The sequence below is a fragment of the Pantherophis guttatus genome, chromosome 14, assembly GCF_059756535.1.
Source record: "Pantherophis guttatus breed Tessera chromosome 14, ASM5975653v1, whole genome shotgun sequence".
NCBI lineage: Eukaryota > Metazoa > Chordata > Lepidosauria > Squamata > Colubridae > Pantherophis > Pantherophis guttatus.
The window spans coordinates 21,086,256-21,102,480 of NC_142076.1; the positions used below are offsets into that span (position 1 = coordinate 21,086,256).

The window sequence follows — 16,225 nt, forward strand, 5'->3', positions numbered from 1 at the left end:
TCTCCGGAAAAGGGCGGAATATAAATTGAACCAATAAATAAATACATTTCCTCTCGATCAGCTGGGACTCCAGAGGCAGAGAATAGTTGGGGGCGGGGCCAGTCAGAATTTTTACTACCGGTTCTCCAAACTACTCAAAATTTCCGCTACCGGTTCTCCAGAACCTGCTGAAACCCACCTCTGGTTCTAGTCCAAACTCCAGCAGGAGACCCAATATAATTTCAGACAGATGGTTGTCCAGTCTCTTCTTAAAAACCTCCAGTGATGGAGCAATATCCGAAGGCAAACAATTTCTTGGGTCAACTGCTCTCCCAGTTAGGAAATTTCTCCTTAGTTCTAGGTTGCTTCTTTCCTTGGTTAGTTTCCATCCGTTGCTTCTCGTCCTGCCTTTTGGAAAACAATTTAACACACACACACACACCTGCCCCTTTGTCTTTGTAGGAGACTTTGGGCGTCTTGCAATTCAAAACATAGATTGCAATTAAAATTTTTAAAAGTATTTTAAAACAATAAAAAGCATTGCAAAGCATTAAAAACAGCAAAAAGCATGAAGGCACCTAACTCGAAGGACACAGAATCTCCATAGACATTGATCGGGGGGAAACTCTGTGTGCATGTGTCTGTGTGTGTGTGTGTGTGTGTGTGTGAGTGAGAAGAAAGGCGAGGGGGGCTTTAGACCCCCAGGGCTTTGAAACCGTCCCATTGACAAGATTTCGTCTGCCTCTCTGTTCAGAGAGCGACGATGCCCCACGCATCAAATCCAGCCTGGAGGTTCCTGAAGGGCAAGGAAGGAGCCGAGCTTTAGCCCAGTTCCCAATCATCGATCCCGAGGCCGACTTGGCGGGTATCCTTCTCCAGGTAACGGGCTTTTTGCCTTTTCTCCTTTTGGGGTGATGGGGCTCCCCAGTTTTCCCCTTGCTTCCAGGCAGGTAGGCCCAGCTGGGTCTACGACAATTCACCTCGGAACAACTCGCCACGGGCCAAGAGTTACACTAATAATTGAAGAAATGGTGGAATAGAATCATTAAAGAAAGGATGCCGAAGGAGAGATGACAGAATGAAACATGGATGACCAAAATTAAAATAATTTAAAAAATATATATTTTAAATTTAGCAGCGAGCCGAAACGGGTTCCGCCTTTCTGACCTTCTCTCTTTCCTCCGGTCTGCTCAGTTGTTCCCACTGGCTCCAGATCCCCGCTGGCAGAACTCGAACCCGCGGCCGCTCGCCCTGGCTCTGCAGCAGACCCTCGGCCAGGAGCTGGCCCACCTGCGCCGAGGAGGCGGCTCGTCATCGCCCAAGACGGCAGCGCGGCTTCTAAAGGCTCTGGTGAGCGCCTTGAACTCGCCCCACGGAGGAGCCCTGGTGAGGGCCATGCAGCAGAACCACGTCGTGGCTTGCCCGCTCCTGCGCCTGCTGTGGCAGCACCAGGTGAGGCTGCCAGATCCCTCTCGGCCAGGGCCAAAGTCAGATCTTTGGGGTGGGGGGAGGGAAGACCCAGAGATAAGGGTTTTTGATCTATCCTCGACTTACGACCCGTTGCCGCATCCCCAGGGTCGCACGATCCAAATTCAGACTGACTCGGATTTATGACAGTGGGGGCGTCCCAGGGTTACGTGTTCCCGTTTTTGGGCCGGAGCAATGCTCTGGAGTCCTCAGTTCTTGGTCTGGTGGCCCTGCAGTTGAGATTAGTAAGGCTATGAAGGGTGAGGAACAGTGGTGAAATCCTCTGCGGATTGCCACTAGTTCGCAGCCCCCGCATGTGCAATGCGCACCAAATGCACGCTTCACACAGAAAAGGCTTAACAAGGTAAGTAGAACAGCGAGGGGGGAAGAGCTGTGCCGAGCGATTTAGATTCGCTAGAAAGCAGGAAACCGGTAGGATTTCCCCCCTGGTCAGGAACACTCTCCTTCTTATGGGGAGGAGAAGGGGCTCGTGTTGGGAGGGGCTCCTTGCCAAAGGTTGACGGATTGGAAGGTGCAAATGAGGATCTGCCCCCACAACCCCATCAAGCTTTGCCAAAGGGATGAGGAACAGGAAACTTTGAATAATCCGGAATATTTGGTTGGTTTTTAAAATTTGATACTGATTTTAATTGAAATGTTTTAAATTACGGGCCAAACTTTATTTAATTATTTTAAATTTATTTTAACTTTTTCTGTACAAATGTTTTATTTTGGCTGTTCACCACCCTGAGTCCGAAAGGAGAAGGGCGGTATAGAAATCTGAAAAATAAATAAATAGATAGATAGATAGATAGATAGATAGATAGATAGATAGATAGATAGATAGATAGATAGATAGAGTCTATGTGAGCCTTCCCTGGAATAAGGTTGAGGGGGAAAGACCGAGGGGAGAGGAGGGGGCAGGCAGAGCCAGCGAGGGCCGTAATTAAGTGGCATACAGTGGTTTTGTTTTTTATTTTATTTTATTATTTTAATCTCATTTGATTTGCTTTTATTAATTTGATTATTTGCTTTCATTTTTTTTATTTGCTTTCATTATTTGATTGTATTGTTCTATTTTATTTTTGATTTCATTTCGTTATTTGCTTTGATTTTTAAAAATGCATATGCCACCCATCTCACTGCCAAGCGACTCTGTGCAGGTCCTGTGACCAAACGTCCCGTTTCAAAGCCCCGTGGTCTGTAAAGGTGATTTTTTTTGTTTCCTGGTAGTGGAGGAACCTCAGCTGTTGGCATCTTCACCCTGGGGAGGCTTAGCAAGAAGTAGAACTTTCTTCTAACGTCTCTTTCGGAGGTCAACGGTTCTGCCTGTAACCCCATCTCTTCTTCCTCCTCCTCTTCCTCCTCTCAGCGCCATGCTCCCCAAGACGAGGCCTTCTCCTCGCTGTTTTTCCAAGTCCTCATGCAGATGTTGCAGTGGTTGAAGGAATCAGGGGTGGAAGACAGTCTTCTCCGGACCCAGCTCAAGTCCTTTGCGGTTCAGTTTTCATCCCAACACAGGATCACCGATGGTAGGAAGAACATGGAGAGAATTCGGGGGAGGGGCAGGGGTGAAAGGGAGGAGGCTCCAACTGGCCCAGAATGCAGCCGCGCGGGTGATTATGGGGGCGACTTGGCGCTCCCATGTAACACCTCTCCTGCGCGAGTTGCACTGGCTCCCGGTGGTCTTCCGGGTGCGCTTCAAGGTTTTGGTTCTCACCTTTAAAGCGCTCCATGGCTTAGGGCCTGGATATCTACGAGACCACCTTCTGCCACCGATAACCTCCCACCGGCCAATACGCTCCCACAGAGAGGGTCTCCTCAGGGTGCCGTCGGTCAAGCAATGTCGACTGGCAACCCCCAGGGGGAGAGCCTTCTCTGTGGGGGCACCCGCCCTCTGGAACGAGCTACCCCCAGGGATACGACTGATCCCAGACCGATCATGCATTCCTCAAAGCATCTCCCCAATGCTTTGTCCGACATATATGCAATCCGACATACATGTTGGATTGCAGAGCCAAACCAGACAGTTACAGAGGTGCAGATGACAGACTCAGTAATCAAGATCTGTGGACTTCAATTCCCAGAATTCCCCAGCCAGCTGGGAGTTGAAGTCCACACAAATGTAATAACTCTGACCCTGTTTAGCAGGCATGAAACCAGGGGTCTTTCCCAAGCGGAACCCCTCTTCCCTCCGTGCCGTTTCACAGCCCTTTCCTTTCTGTAACTGCAGCCCAGGCGGGGTTCTTGCACCTGGCGGATGCTCTGGCCTTCTGCCACAACTCTGAAGTCATCGGCTCCACCGTCCACGCCATTGTGGCCACCTTGAAGTCCAGCAAAACTTGGAATGTGGAACCAGAGCTTGTCAGCAAAGGTAGGGTTGCCCCCATTCCCATTTCCCCTGCCCTGCCTGCCCTTCTCCTTTGAGTCTCAGAACGGTTTTGTTTCTCCCCTTCCAGTCCTCGAAAGCCTGACCAAAACGCACTCGCCGTATCTGGAGGAGTTGTTGGTGACCCTCTTCTCTGTGGCCACGGAGATGACGCCCCATTTCCCTACCTCTGGGCCCATCTCAGTGGTGACCTCCCTGCTGCTCCAGTGCAGAGAGGAAAGTCGCATTAAGAAAGAAGCGGAGAGCTCCAGGTTGGGTTGACTCTTCCGGTTGGGTTCTTGGTCTTCCTTTCCTTCCCGTCTCCTCTGGGGACCTTGTTCCATCGTTCCACCCCCCCTGCTGTTTTCTCCCTTCAGTGTCGAAAGCGCCTCTGGTCTCTTCATCGATTGGTTGGAGTTGCTGGATCCAGAAGTCGTCAGCAGCTGCCCTGATCTCCAGCAGAAGTTGCTGTTCTCCTGGGATAAGGTGAGGATTGGCCTGGAACATCAGTCAACATTGACAAATGGCCATCCCCCCAATCGCTGGGAAGCCCTACACTGTCTGGGCTCCTTGCAATTTTGAGGATTGGCAAGTAGAATATGCATGGCCTGTACAACCCTCTCTGGGAGTAGATGCTGCAGAAGTCCGTAGGGAGATCAGCGTAGGCGAAGAAGAGGTAGATCCTGGTGGCGGAGTCAAGCAAGTCAGCAGCCTAGAATCCTTAAGGTTCTCACAAGCGAACATATTTTGGATCTAAAGCAAGTTTAGGAAGGAAGAATTGGAGAGCCCAATGCAGATTCTTTCAGAAAACATAGAAAGAAACTTAGTTCCACACATACACACAGAACTGAAGGTGCAGGAACAATTCTGAGTGTTGAGTTGTGATCAGTTCTAGAGATTTAATCTTTGCTTTGCCTCATTGGCGCTTCTGCTAGCCTGTTGGTGCCCCTTTTCTAACCTTTCCTTTTCCCTCCTCAGGGTAAAGATTCATCTGAATCGGAGCCTCTCTCCTTCCGCCCCTACCTTCTGGCCCTCCTGACTCATCAGTCCAGCTGGACCACGCTTCATGGTTGCATCAGAACTCTGCTCTGCAGAAGCCAAGAGTGCAGGTAAGGCTGCCAGGATCACCTTTTTTTTTTTTTTTAATTTGATTTATATGCCGCCCTTCTCCGGAGACTCAGGGCGGCTTACAGTGCGTTAAGCAATAGCCTTCATACTTTTTGTATATTTTATACAAAGTCAGCTTATTGCCCCCACAAACTGGGTCCTCATTTCACCTACCTTAGAAAGGATGGAAGGCTGAGTCAACCTTGAGCCTGGCGAGATTCGAACCTGCAGTAATTGCAGGCAGCTGTGTTAATAACAGGGTGCTTTAGACCACTGTACTACCAAGGCCCCTTGGCCCCTTCTATTTGTAGAAGACCCGGCCAATAATCCACAATCTAGTCCAGTGAGCTAGTAAGAAAGTTCTGTTTCGTAAAGGCCAGGTTCAGGAGACTCCATTGTGTTTGGCCCACCGCGGTCAGCGGAGCTGGCAGCAGAGTCAAAGAGTGGGGAGGTTGGGGAGGAACAATGGGCCAGTCCTGGGGGCTGGGGAAAGCTCGGACGAGGGCTCTGCATCGGAGGCAGAGAGGGAGTTAGACAGCAGTGAGGCAGAGGAACAGCTGGAGCCCGTTCCCAGTGTGCGCATGGGCAGAGCTGCCAGAATACAAGAACAACTCAAAAAGCAGGATCGACTTGGGAGTAAAGCCACACCTTGGAGGTGATTGGCCCCTCCCATAGGAAATAAAAGGGGAGCGAACAGGGAGGGGGCTTTTGCAGGAAACAATTCATTAATTCCGTGACTTCGAGAGACTCTTTACCAAAGTTTTGTACTGCGGTTGGAAACGAGTTACGTGGCAGCTTGCCAAACAAGATAAGGTGTGTTGAGAAATATTTCTTCTAAAAACTGTTTGGACAAACCTTGGTGACTGTGAATAAACATAATTCACCATCGTGTAAATAAAACAGGTTTTGCCTTCCTGCTTTTTAAGGGAGTCTAGGTCAGAACACGTTCTAGCTGACGTTCGCTCTACGGTGGGAAGGGGCCACCGTGAAGAAGGGCCTTGTCACTTTCCTGATTCCTTCTTCGTCAGATCACAGGAATGTCTCCCCCCCTCTCCCATCTCCGAGGAGACAGAATCTTCAAAGGGATTTAGCAGGCAAAAGTTCAAACTTCATCCTCCCTTTTCTATGTCAGCGCTGAGACGCTGACACTTTGATTCTTTTCTGCAACTGACAATTGTAGCTACGGCTGCTTTTTGGAAAGACAGGTTGACAAGAGGTGACTGAGAGAGCGAACAGGAAGTTGCGGGTTTCGTGGGAGAGATTGGGTTTAAGAAACCCGAGCCTTTGGATGCTGCATCCTCACTTTGATCTCTCCAAACAGTTTTGACCCAACGGCTTCCTTGGATTTCTTGTGGGCCTGCATTCATATGCCCCGGATCTGGCAAGGGAGAGACCAAAGGATCCCACAGGTATGTTTCTGCCCATCGAGATCCAGCTCATGGGATCATGCATTTCCTCAAAGCATCTCCCCAAGCCAAGTATTTGAGGCTTCTCTATGACGGGCCACCATGTTGGAATGGAGAAGGTGTGGGATTGCACCGGTCAAGGAGAAGACACATTTTGAAATAAACGGATGCCAGGTGACGTCTCCTGTCAGCCTTGCTTGGGTTGGGAGAATATCTTGGCTCTTTTTAATCCAGTGTTTCTCAACCTTGGTAGCTTGAAGATGGGTGGACTTCAAATCCCAGAATCCCCCAGGCTGGGGGATTCTGGGAGTTGAAGTCCACCCATCTTCAAGCTTCCAAGGTTGAGAAACACTGTTTTAATCCATCTGTTTTAGCAGCGTTCAAACCCAGGTAGTCCTCGACTTAACGACTACAATCGAGCCCAGAATTTCTGCCGCAGAGTGAGGCAGTTGTTAAGTGAGTTTTGCACCCCATTTTACGACCTTTCTTGTCACCGTTGTTAAGTGAATCACTTCCGTTGTTAAGTTGGTGGCACGGTTGTTAAGCGAATCCGGCTTGTCAGAAGGTCCCAAAAGGGGATCACGTGACACCCCCCCCCCCCCACTCCCCGGGACAACCGTCATATAGACGAGTCAGTTGCCAAACGTCTTGAGTTCTGATCACGCGACCAAGGGGGGATACGGCAAGGGTTGTAAGGGTGGAAAACGGCCATAAGTCACTTTTTTCAATGCCGCCGTAACTCCGCAAATGGTCACTAAGCAAAGGGCTGTTGTAAATCAAGGACTACCTGTCGTTAAACCTTTGAATTGATCCCTGCAAAGATTCGGTTGAGTTGATTCCAGCCAGTTTGAACCAGCCAATCGGTTTGATTTACGGAACTGGCTGGATCTGTGCCGTGGATCGTTTCCGAGTCCATTCGGAGGTTCTTTTGCATGAACCCTACTTTTTAAAGATCTGGATCCAATTCGGTGACTTGTTTTGATCTGAACTGAGTCTTCGATGGGTCAGTTTCGATCTTTCCGGACCGATCCGGCCCTTGAAATCGGCTCCCCTTTTGCACCGGCCTGATCCGTTTCTTCTGGCCGCTGACAGAAACGCCGCGAGGAGTTCGTCCTACGCCTGAAGACCCCCGAACTGCTGAGCTTGGTGGAGCTCATCCTGGCGGAATCGGAGAGCAGGACCCCCAACTCCAGAGAGTCCGGCTGCTTGGTCACCCAGTCCCGGCTGCCGCTTCTCCTGAGTTGCTGCCATGGGAACATGCAGAGGATCCAAAAAGTCACCGAGCACCTGATCTCCTCCATCCAGAAGTGGGGGAAGAGGTGAGCCTGCCTTGAATGGAGATCGATCAAAAAATAAAAGGGGTTTTATTTGTTTTTTGCTCTTTAACTACTAGCATGTCGAGAGACCAGAACAGGAAATCAGTTCTGCAGAAAGTTTAAAATGTTTGAGATGGGCAACAGTAACTGAATCTTGCAAGTCTGATTGAGCTGATTCTCCTGTTTCTCCTCCTTCCTCCTCCTCTTCCTCTTCTTCCTCCTCCTCCCCTTCCTCCTCCTCTTCCTCCTCCTTTCCCCTCACCTCCTCCTCCTCCATTTCTTCTTCCTCCTCCCCTTCCTCCTCCTCTTCCTCCTCCTTTCCCCTCACCTCCTCCTCCTCCATTTCTTCTTCCTCCTCCCCTTCCTCCTCCTCTTCCTCCTCCTTTCCCCTCACCTCCTCCTCCTCCTCCATTTCTTCATCATCCTTCCCGTCTCCTCTTCTTCTCCTCCTCCCCTTCCTCTGCATCCTTCTTCTCCCCCTCTCCTCCTCCTCCTTTCTCCCCCCCTTCTTCCTCCTCCTCCTCCTTCCCCTCTCCTCCTCCCTTCCTGCTCCTCCTCCTCCTAGTATCTACCTGAGTACTTGTGAATGTTATCTGGACTTAAGTGACTCTCTACCTATCTCTTGTCTCTGTGAAATCCTTTCTGGGGTGGCGTATTCTGGGCCGCAGCTGATTTATCCCAAAACTGCTTTCTGATCCTTCTGTGGTCCATCATCCAGATGTGCCTGGGATCCCTTCTTTGGCATCCAAGGGAATAAATGGCCCGTCTTTTTGCAAATCCCAGCACCAAAACCCGACCTTGGATGGGAATGCTAAAATCTTGCAAGCTCCGTTTTGATTGGCCGGAAGCGCTCCATCAAATCTTCACCTCTGTTTCAGCTCCATGGGAAAACACTGCCAAGATCTCCTCCTACAAATGTACCTTCAGCTGCCGGAGCTCTTGGTACCGATGCCCGAGACTTTGTTGTCCTGCGAAGGATCCACCGACAGCAGCCCCTGCAAGGTAATGTTGCTCTGGTTTGTCACAGAAATTTGTCACGGATTCCCGCGGGGAGGTTGTGTTGCTTTCCCAAGTTTAGAAGTCCTCGTCTCTTCCACAGCTGCTCATGTGTTCATTCACCATTTCCTCTTTTCCTTATTGATTGATTCTTCCTTTCTTCTTTATTGGCCAAGTGTGGTTGGACACACAAGGACTTTGTCTTCGGTGCATAAGCTCTCAGTGTACCTAAAAGATAATAAGTGATAAATCCTGATCCTATCCTTTCCGAGGTGGCATATTCTGGGCTGCAGCTGATTTGTCCCAAAACTGCTTTCTGTGGTCCATCATCCAGATGTGCCTGGAATCCCTTCTTTGGCATCCAAGGGAATAAATGGCATTTTATTTTATTAGAGAGAGAGAGAGATTTATATATAATAAAATAAATTTATTTTCTTGATTAAATTGGCTTGCCGTCCACCTTGCCACAAGGTGACTCTGGGAGGCCTTTTATAACTGGCTTTCTTTTATTCAAGAAAAACCACTTTGGTGTCGTAATGAAGAAGGCACCAGGCTAGAAAACCAGGAGATTGTGAGTTCTAGTTCTGCCTTAGGCACAAAGCCGGTTGGGTGTCCTTGGGCCACCTCCTCTCATCCTAGGAATGCAAACAGACAGCCTTGCTGATGACAGCTTCGAGTCCCTCCTTGCTTCATTCTCACTTCGCCCGAATCAGACCCTTGACTACAGTCAGTGATCTGATGTAAGAACAGTTCAGCCACAATTTTATCAAGAGGACAAGGAGGGTATTCCTGTTGTTGTTGTTAGTTGCGAAGTCGTGTCCTACACATAGTGACCCCATGGACAATGTTCCTCCAGGCCTTCCTGTCCTCTACCATCCTCTGGAGTCCATTGAAGCTCACGCCGACTGCTTCAGTGACTCCATCCAGCCACCTCGTTCTCTGCCGTCCCCTTCTTCTTCTTTTGCCCTCCATCTTCCCCAGCATTAGGCTCTTCTCCAGGGAGTCCTTCCTTCTCATTAGGTGGCCAAAGTATTTGAGTTTCCTCTTCAGGACCTGGCCGATATTCCTGTTAGATCTTTCAATTCACCCAAAAGAGAGGAGAAAGAGGATGAAAAGCAGAATCAGTAAAAGCTGAAGAAGCAGCTTTGGTTTACGTAAGGTAATGGGAGTTGCAAGCGAGAGTTAGCTCAGGAGTGTCCAACCTTGGCGACTTTTTAAGACTTGCGAACTTCAGCTCCCAGAGTCCTCCGTGCTGGCTGGGGAATTCTGGGAGTTGAAGTTCACAAGCCTTAAAAGTCTCCATGGTTGGATTTCCCTGGGTTACCTGTTCAATACGTCCATGTCTCTCTGCAGTTGGACAGCCTGATCCACCGGTTCATCACCCTCCTTGCCGACGCTGGTGATGTGAAGATGAACGAAGGCCGGCTCTGGGACGCCAATATGGCATGTCGGAAGCTGGCCGTGGCTCACCCCATCCTCCTGCTCAGGTGCGAGGCCCCTTGGCTCATTTGGGGGTTGTTTTTTTCAAGAGCTTATGGCCTGCAAAGACTGGGGGGGGGGAGGGATTACCTCTGCTTCCAGAGTTGCACCCCCACTCAGTCTTGTTAGCATTTTCAGGCTGCAGGTGTGAGTGTGTGACTTTGTCCTTTCTGCTCCAGGCCAGAGCTCTCCCCTTTCCCCTTTCTTTGGATATCTTGGAATGTGTGAAAGAGCAACAAAGCTCAAAAAAGGAGCTCCTCCTCTCCACAACACACACACACACACACACACCACGTTTTATGACTACAATTGGTTGCACAGCCAGCCAGATGTTTAGACTGGATTTTGGAAATGTTTATCCATGTATCAAGTCCTTGCCAAGGGCCTGGGATAGGCAGATGTAGAAGTTTGATGGGGTTAAAGGGTCTCATCGTAGGATGTAAGCTGTCCCAAGTCAGGCTGCCATTTGCAATTGACCGATGGGGATTTTGTCAATGCCAACGGTGTCAAATTGCTGCTGTTACGGTTTGTCACACAGCCAGCCAGGTGTTTAGACTGGATTTGGCACTATTATCTACCTACAGAGTCTTTCCCAAGAACCTGGGATAGGCAGGTGCGGATGCTTGGATAGCGCTAAAGGTTTCGTCGCAGGATGTAAGCTGTTCCGAGCCCAGCTGCCTTTTGCAATTGACCGATGGGGATTTTGTCAATGCCGATGGCATTCAAGTGGTGCTCCCGATATTTTGAGATTGCAATTTTTTTAATTATCGAACTTATTTAGCCACCCAACTCCACGGCACAGTGTGCCCCGCCCTCCCTGCCGGAAACCCCTCCTAAGATGGCTCCTCTTCCTCCCGTGTCCCTTCCCAGGCACCTGCCGATGATCGCCGCTCTGCTGCACGGCCGGATCCACCTCAATTTCCAGGAATTCCGCCAGCAGAAGCATCTCGCCTTCTTCCTCCATGTGCTGGGCATTCTGGAGCTTCTGCAGCCTCAAGTTTTCCAGAACGAGCACCAGGGGGCGCTGTGGGACTGTCTCCTTTCCTTCATTCAGTTGCTTCTGGTAGGGGAGGAGCTGCGGCTTTGGGGAAGGGGTGGGTGGGGGGGGGGCTGTGTCCTGCAGACAGACAGACACAGACAGACAAACGCACGCCCCAGGGTAGCAAAGAGTCCCTTCACAGCAGTCTACTTCAGATAAGGACGTCACCCAGAAGGTTGCATCGTCTCCCGCAGGGTTGGGTGATAGCTCAGAGCAAGTCCAGTTGCGAAGTATCTGGTTGCTATTCTAAGAACGACATTTGGAAGAGAATCCGTGGGGCTCAAGGTCGAATTTTGGGGTCCTTGGTGCTCTCTGAGCTTGATGGTTTTCTTGCTGACGTTTCATGACCCAACTAGGAAACTTCATCCGTGCTAAAAGGGAGGGGGGTTGTGGAATGATGGAGGAGGAAGAGGAGGAGGAAGAGAATGACTATGGGGTCCTTAGTTCTTTCTGAACCTGGTGGTTTTCTTGCAGATGTTTCTTGACCCAACTAAGCAGCACCATAGAGCAGGGCTCTCCAACCTTGGCAACTTCAAGACTTGTGGACTTCAACTCCATGAGAGTTGAAGTCCACAAGTCTTGTGAGTTGAAGCCCACAAGTCTTAAAGTTGCCAAGGTTGGAGAGCCCTGCCCTAGAGCATAGAAATCACATGAACCAAGCTGAGATCGCACCCTAGGGCTCTCCAGAATGACGCCTGGCCTGGCCTCCCACAGTTCTTCTAACTTCTTAGGCAAAATTCACAGAAGCCGGGAATCCCGGTTACTTCTGAGCAGGACTTGGGACAGCTCTCTTTGCAGAAACGGGGTTCAATCTTCACCCATCCTGCAGGTCCCCCATAACTCAAAAGTGATCCGGGCCAAACCCAGGTTGTCTGTCTAGGTGGGGTCAGTCCTAAGAAGATCCTAGAAGTTGTGGCCTCCCCAGTCTGCTTCGGAGGCCTCACCTGTGCTCGGTTCTTCTTTGCTCCAGAGCTACCGGAAATCTTCTCGCCACCTGGCCTGCTTCATCACCAAATTCGTGCAGTTCATTCACAAGTACATCACCTCCAACGCTCCGGCCGCCGTCTCCTTCCTGCAGAAGCACTCCGATCCCCTCCAGTAGGTCTCCCTTCTCGGTCCCAGTTGGGCGCTGATGGCTGGGTCAGTGTTTTCTCACGGCCTCCCCGCTTACCTTTGGCTTCTCTGCAGTGACCTTTCCTCGGACAACAATGACCTGGCGATGCTGAAATCTCTTCTGGCCGGCCTCAGCTTGCCCAGTCGGGCTGGCGCTTCAGATCGGGGAGCTGAAGATGAAAAGAATGGTGAGTCTCAAGAGTCTTCGTTGGCAGATGGTTGGGAGGTGACTCACCTGGTTGGTCCTAAAGCAGATCACCTCGGTGGATTTGCCAGTGGAGCTTTTGAATAATCAGAGGATATGTTGTTTGTGTACAAATCAGATTCCTCAACAGAACAATGGAGTGGAAGTTAGCTGCTCTGGAAAGTATCTAGCACTTAGACTTACCGTATTTTTCGGAGTATAAGACGCAGCTTAGTTTTTGGGGAGGAAAATAGGAAAAAAAAAATCTGCCTACCAGGTATTCATCTGGCTAGCGTCCTTAGTCTGGTTAGCTTCAGCACATTAGTTTGCTGGTTTTGATCCCCTGTTTGGGGATAAAAAACAGCTTCTAAAGCACAACTGATCTTTGGAGAGAGAAGCAATGAGAAAAGCAGGCAAACCACGGAGATCGCTTCACTCGCTAGCGCCTCCTTAGGGCTGAAAAAAAGCTTCACAGCTCTGAGTCGGAGGGAGCAGGCAAAGCACGGAAGATGCTTCACTGAAAAAAAGCTTCAAAAAAGCTACATTCGGAGTATAAGACACACCCAAATTTTCAGCTTCTTTTAGGAGGGAAAAAAGTGTGTTTTATACTTTGAAAAATATGGTATATACCGCTTCACAGTTCTTTGCAGCCCTCTCTAAGCAGTTTACAGAGTCAGCCTCTTGCCCCCAACAATCTGGGTCCTCTTTTTACCGACTCAGAAGGATGTAAGGCTGAGTCAACCTTGAGCTGGTCAGAATCAAACTGCTGGCTGTGGGCAGAATTAGCCCGCAATACTGCATTCTAACTACTGCACAACCACAGCTCTTAAAGAGAGCAATACAGCCTTCTCTAAACGGTTTACAGAGTCTTTTGCCCCCAACAATCCTGGTCCTCATTTTACTGACCTCGGAAGGACGGAAGGCTGAGTCATCCTTGAGCCTGTCAGGATCAAACCGTCGACAGTCGGCAGAGCCAGCCTGCAATAGGAATAGCACTTAAACTTATACACCGTTGTCTGGTTTCAGATGAGGCTGCAGCCGGATCTTTGCCCCTGGTCAGCGTCTCCCTCTTCACGCCCCTCACCCCCGCTGAAATGGCCCCCTACACGAAGAGCCTGTCCAGGGGGCAGAACGTTGAAGGTAAGTAAAAGACTCGGAAGTTGTACACCCAGAGATTCTTCAACTTTCAGGGTATCCAGCAAGCTGGGGAATTCTGGGAGTTGAAGTCCACCCCTCTTCAGTGGCCGAGGTCGAAAAACACTGCCTTAACGAAGTCTATTTACAGCCAATAAAAGCTGCCAACATATGGGGGAGCCCCACCGCAAAATGGCACTTTTTTGGTATCAGAACGAGGTCTGTGAATGGACAGCTTCCCCCCTCCTGCCATTTTCTTTATTTTTTTTATTGGTTTCAAATTGTTCCCTTCTTCTCTGTCTTCCATTTCTCAGATATCTTGGAGGTGTTGACCGACATCGACGAGATGGCTCGGCGGAGGCCGGAAATCCTTGCTTTTTTTTCTGTAGGTTAACTCTCCTCTTCCTCCTCTACTGTGTTTTTGTTGGGGGTTTCTCCGTGGCATTTTCCCTCCTGCCAGTTTTGTTTTCCCTTTGGTAGCGCCTTGATTAGAGTATTGTATTCTGCTTGATTGTTTGTCTGGGGTTAATCCCTGCTTATCTGTTGGTTGCTGGATAAGACGGATTCTGGTCTTTTTGTTCCCTTTTTAGCTTTTTATTGTCTCTTCTGAATGGCGTGTAAATGTAGTTTATGGGTCTGTTTAAAATTTTACATTCAAACAGAATTTGAGTTAAGGTTAGGGTTAGAAAATCACACACATCAGTTCTGATAGGGCAAGCCACTTGTATAAAGAGAGCAAAGCCCACTCCCGTCTAACACTGATAATATCACCTAGATGGGTAATGAAATGTCTGCAAGAAAATAACCAAGGGCCCTCCTTCTCTTCTTCTTCTTCTTCTTCTTCTTCTTCCTCTTCCCCTTCTTCCTCTTTTCCTCCTTCTTCCTCTTCTTCTTCCCCCCTCCCCCTCCTCCCCCCTCCTCCTCCTCTTTCTTCTCCTTCTCCTTCTCCTTCTCCTTCTCCTTCTCCTTCTCCTTCTCCTTCTCCTTCTTCTTCTCTGCAAACCCCCTTCCCTTCTAGCACTGATGATGTTCCCTAGTTGGGTCATGAAACACGTGCAAACGATCAAAGAATCGCACTCGGCACAAGTACTACCTACCCATGCCTTCTCTGGCGAAGCTCACCAGATGTTTCCTTCCTTCTTCCCCTTTCTCCCCTTCTCAGACTCACTTGCAAAAACTGATGAACTCTGAAGAGGAAACTTGCCGGAATCTGGCTTTCAACCTCGCTCTACGCTCCGTTCAGAATAATCCCAGGTACCGGGATGGAAATCACCTCCCCCACCCCAGAGAAGACCCCTAACCCTACTTCTGACCGTCCTGATTTAGCAGAGGTTACCTTTGCTTCGTACTATCCTCAGTACTTTTTTTTGGTGTGTGTGTGTGTCTCTTCTTTTTCTCTCCTTTCCTTTTTTCAAACCTGCAGCATCGCGGCTGATTTCCTGCCCACCTTCATGTACTGTCTCGGCAGCTGCGACTTCGAAGTCGTCCAGACCGCCCTGAGAAACCTGCCTGAATACACCCTCCTCTGCCAAGGTGAGGCCCGACACTCGTCTAACCTGGCACCCAAGTCCCAGCCATGTACCTACAATGCCCCATAATCCCTCCCCATCATCTATCTGGGTAATGGGAATTGTTATCTAGAATTTTGGAAGACTTGAAGTGTGTGTGTGTGTGTGTGGGGAATGCTGAAATATAGCATTGGGATAAACCATGCATCAGTTTTAATAAAGGCAGGTCTGTCATAACATGGAAGGGTTGTGATCCCTAACCTTTCCTTTCCCCTCCACCGCCTCCCTCCCCCTCGCAGAACACGCGGCAGCCCTGTTGCAGAGGGCTTTCCTGGTGGGCATGTACGGACAGATGGACACCAGCACCCAGATCTCGGAAGCCTTGAAGATTTTGCACATGGAAGCCATGATGTGAAGGGTGGCAGCAGATCTGAAGACGGACCTTGTCCAAGGTAGCTGGGCCAGCAACTCTTGAGAGGAAAAGAGAATTCTGTGGAGGAGACCAAAATCCACCTGCTGGAACGTTTCCGATAGAAGAAGAGACTTGGAGGATCCTAGGATTTATTCCATTCTGGATCCTGGTTTGATTGAGAAGGAAAATGTTTCCCCATCCTCATCTGTGGTCATTAGCAAAGCAGGAGGGATCATTTTATTTTGAGGATACAGAGCTTTAAAAAAAAAAATTAGGGCGCTTCGTTAAACTCTTCCGGGGGGGATCAAATCCCATCCCGTAGAACAGGGGTATCAAACCTTAGCAGCTTTTAAAGACTTTTGGGCTTCAACTCCCAGAATTCAGGGAATTGGAAGTCCAAAAGTCTTAACGTTGCCAAGGTTGGACACTTCGGCAGTAGAATGTCAAAACCACCTCCTGAGAAACAATCCGGCTGTTTTTCTTACCCTTTTTAAATTAAAACATTGTGTTTCATGTTCTTTCCCTTCGTTTTGGATTTCCGTTGTTTTTTGGTTTTGCTCCCATCACAGCCAAATAATACAGATATTCCTCAACTTACAACAACCACAAATTCCGAGAATTTCTGTTCGTTAAGTGAGACATTTGCTAAGTGAGTTGCGCCCCGTTTTACGTGCTGTTAAACGAATCACAGCAGTCGATAAAAGTCAGTAACCCGGC

At 49.3% G+C, this 16,225-nt stretch overlaps 1 protein-coding gene across 1 annotated transcript in view; it reads left to right on the forward strand.

The window, feature by feature from the left end:
* INTS1 (integrator complex subunit 1) overlaps positions 1–16,031 on the forward strand; it is a 37,722-nt gene extending 21,691 nt beyond the window's left edge. Inside the window, exons 29-47 of the mRNA XM_034441566.3 lie at positions 734–858; positions 1,174–1,431; positions 2,819–2,978; positions 3,680–3,820; positions 3,906–4,086; positions 4,192–4,300; positions 4,793–4,923; positions 6,243–6,330; positions 7,420–7,646; positions 8,522–8,645; positions 9,993–10,126; positions 10,989–11,181; positions 12,128–12,255; positions 12,346–12,458; positions 13,481–13,594; positions 13,903–13,973; positions 14,751–14,842; positions 15,012–15,121; positions 15,396–16,031. Of these exons, the coding sequence (XP_034297457.2) occupies positions 734–858; positions 1,174–1,431; positions 2,819–2,978; positions 3,680–3,820; positions 3,906–4,086; positions 4,192–4,300; positions 4,793–4,923; positions 6,243–6,330; positions 7,420–7,646; positions 8,522–8,645; positions 9,993–10,126; positions 10,989–11,181; positions 12,128–12,255; positions 12,346–12,458; positions 13,481–13,594; positions 13,903–13,973; positions 14,751–14,842; positions 15,012–15,121; positions 15,396–15,511 (2,615 nt within the window). The 3' untranslated portion in view covers positions 15,512–16,031. The remainder of the gene's footprint in view (positions 1–733; positions 859–1,173; positions 1,432–2,818; positions 2,979–3,679; positions 3,821–3,905; positions 4,087–4,191; positions 4,301–4,792; positions 4,924–6,242; positions 6,331–7,419; positions 7,647–8,521; positions 8,646–9,992; positions 10,127–10,988; positions 11,182–12,127; positions 12,256–12,345; positions 12,459–13,480; positions 13,595–13,902; positions 13,974–14,750; positions 14,843–15,011; positions 15,122–15,395) is intronic.
* The last annotated feature ends 194 nt before the right edge of the window (positions 16,032–16,225 follow it).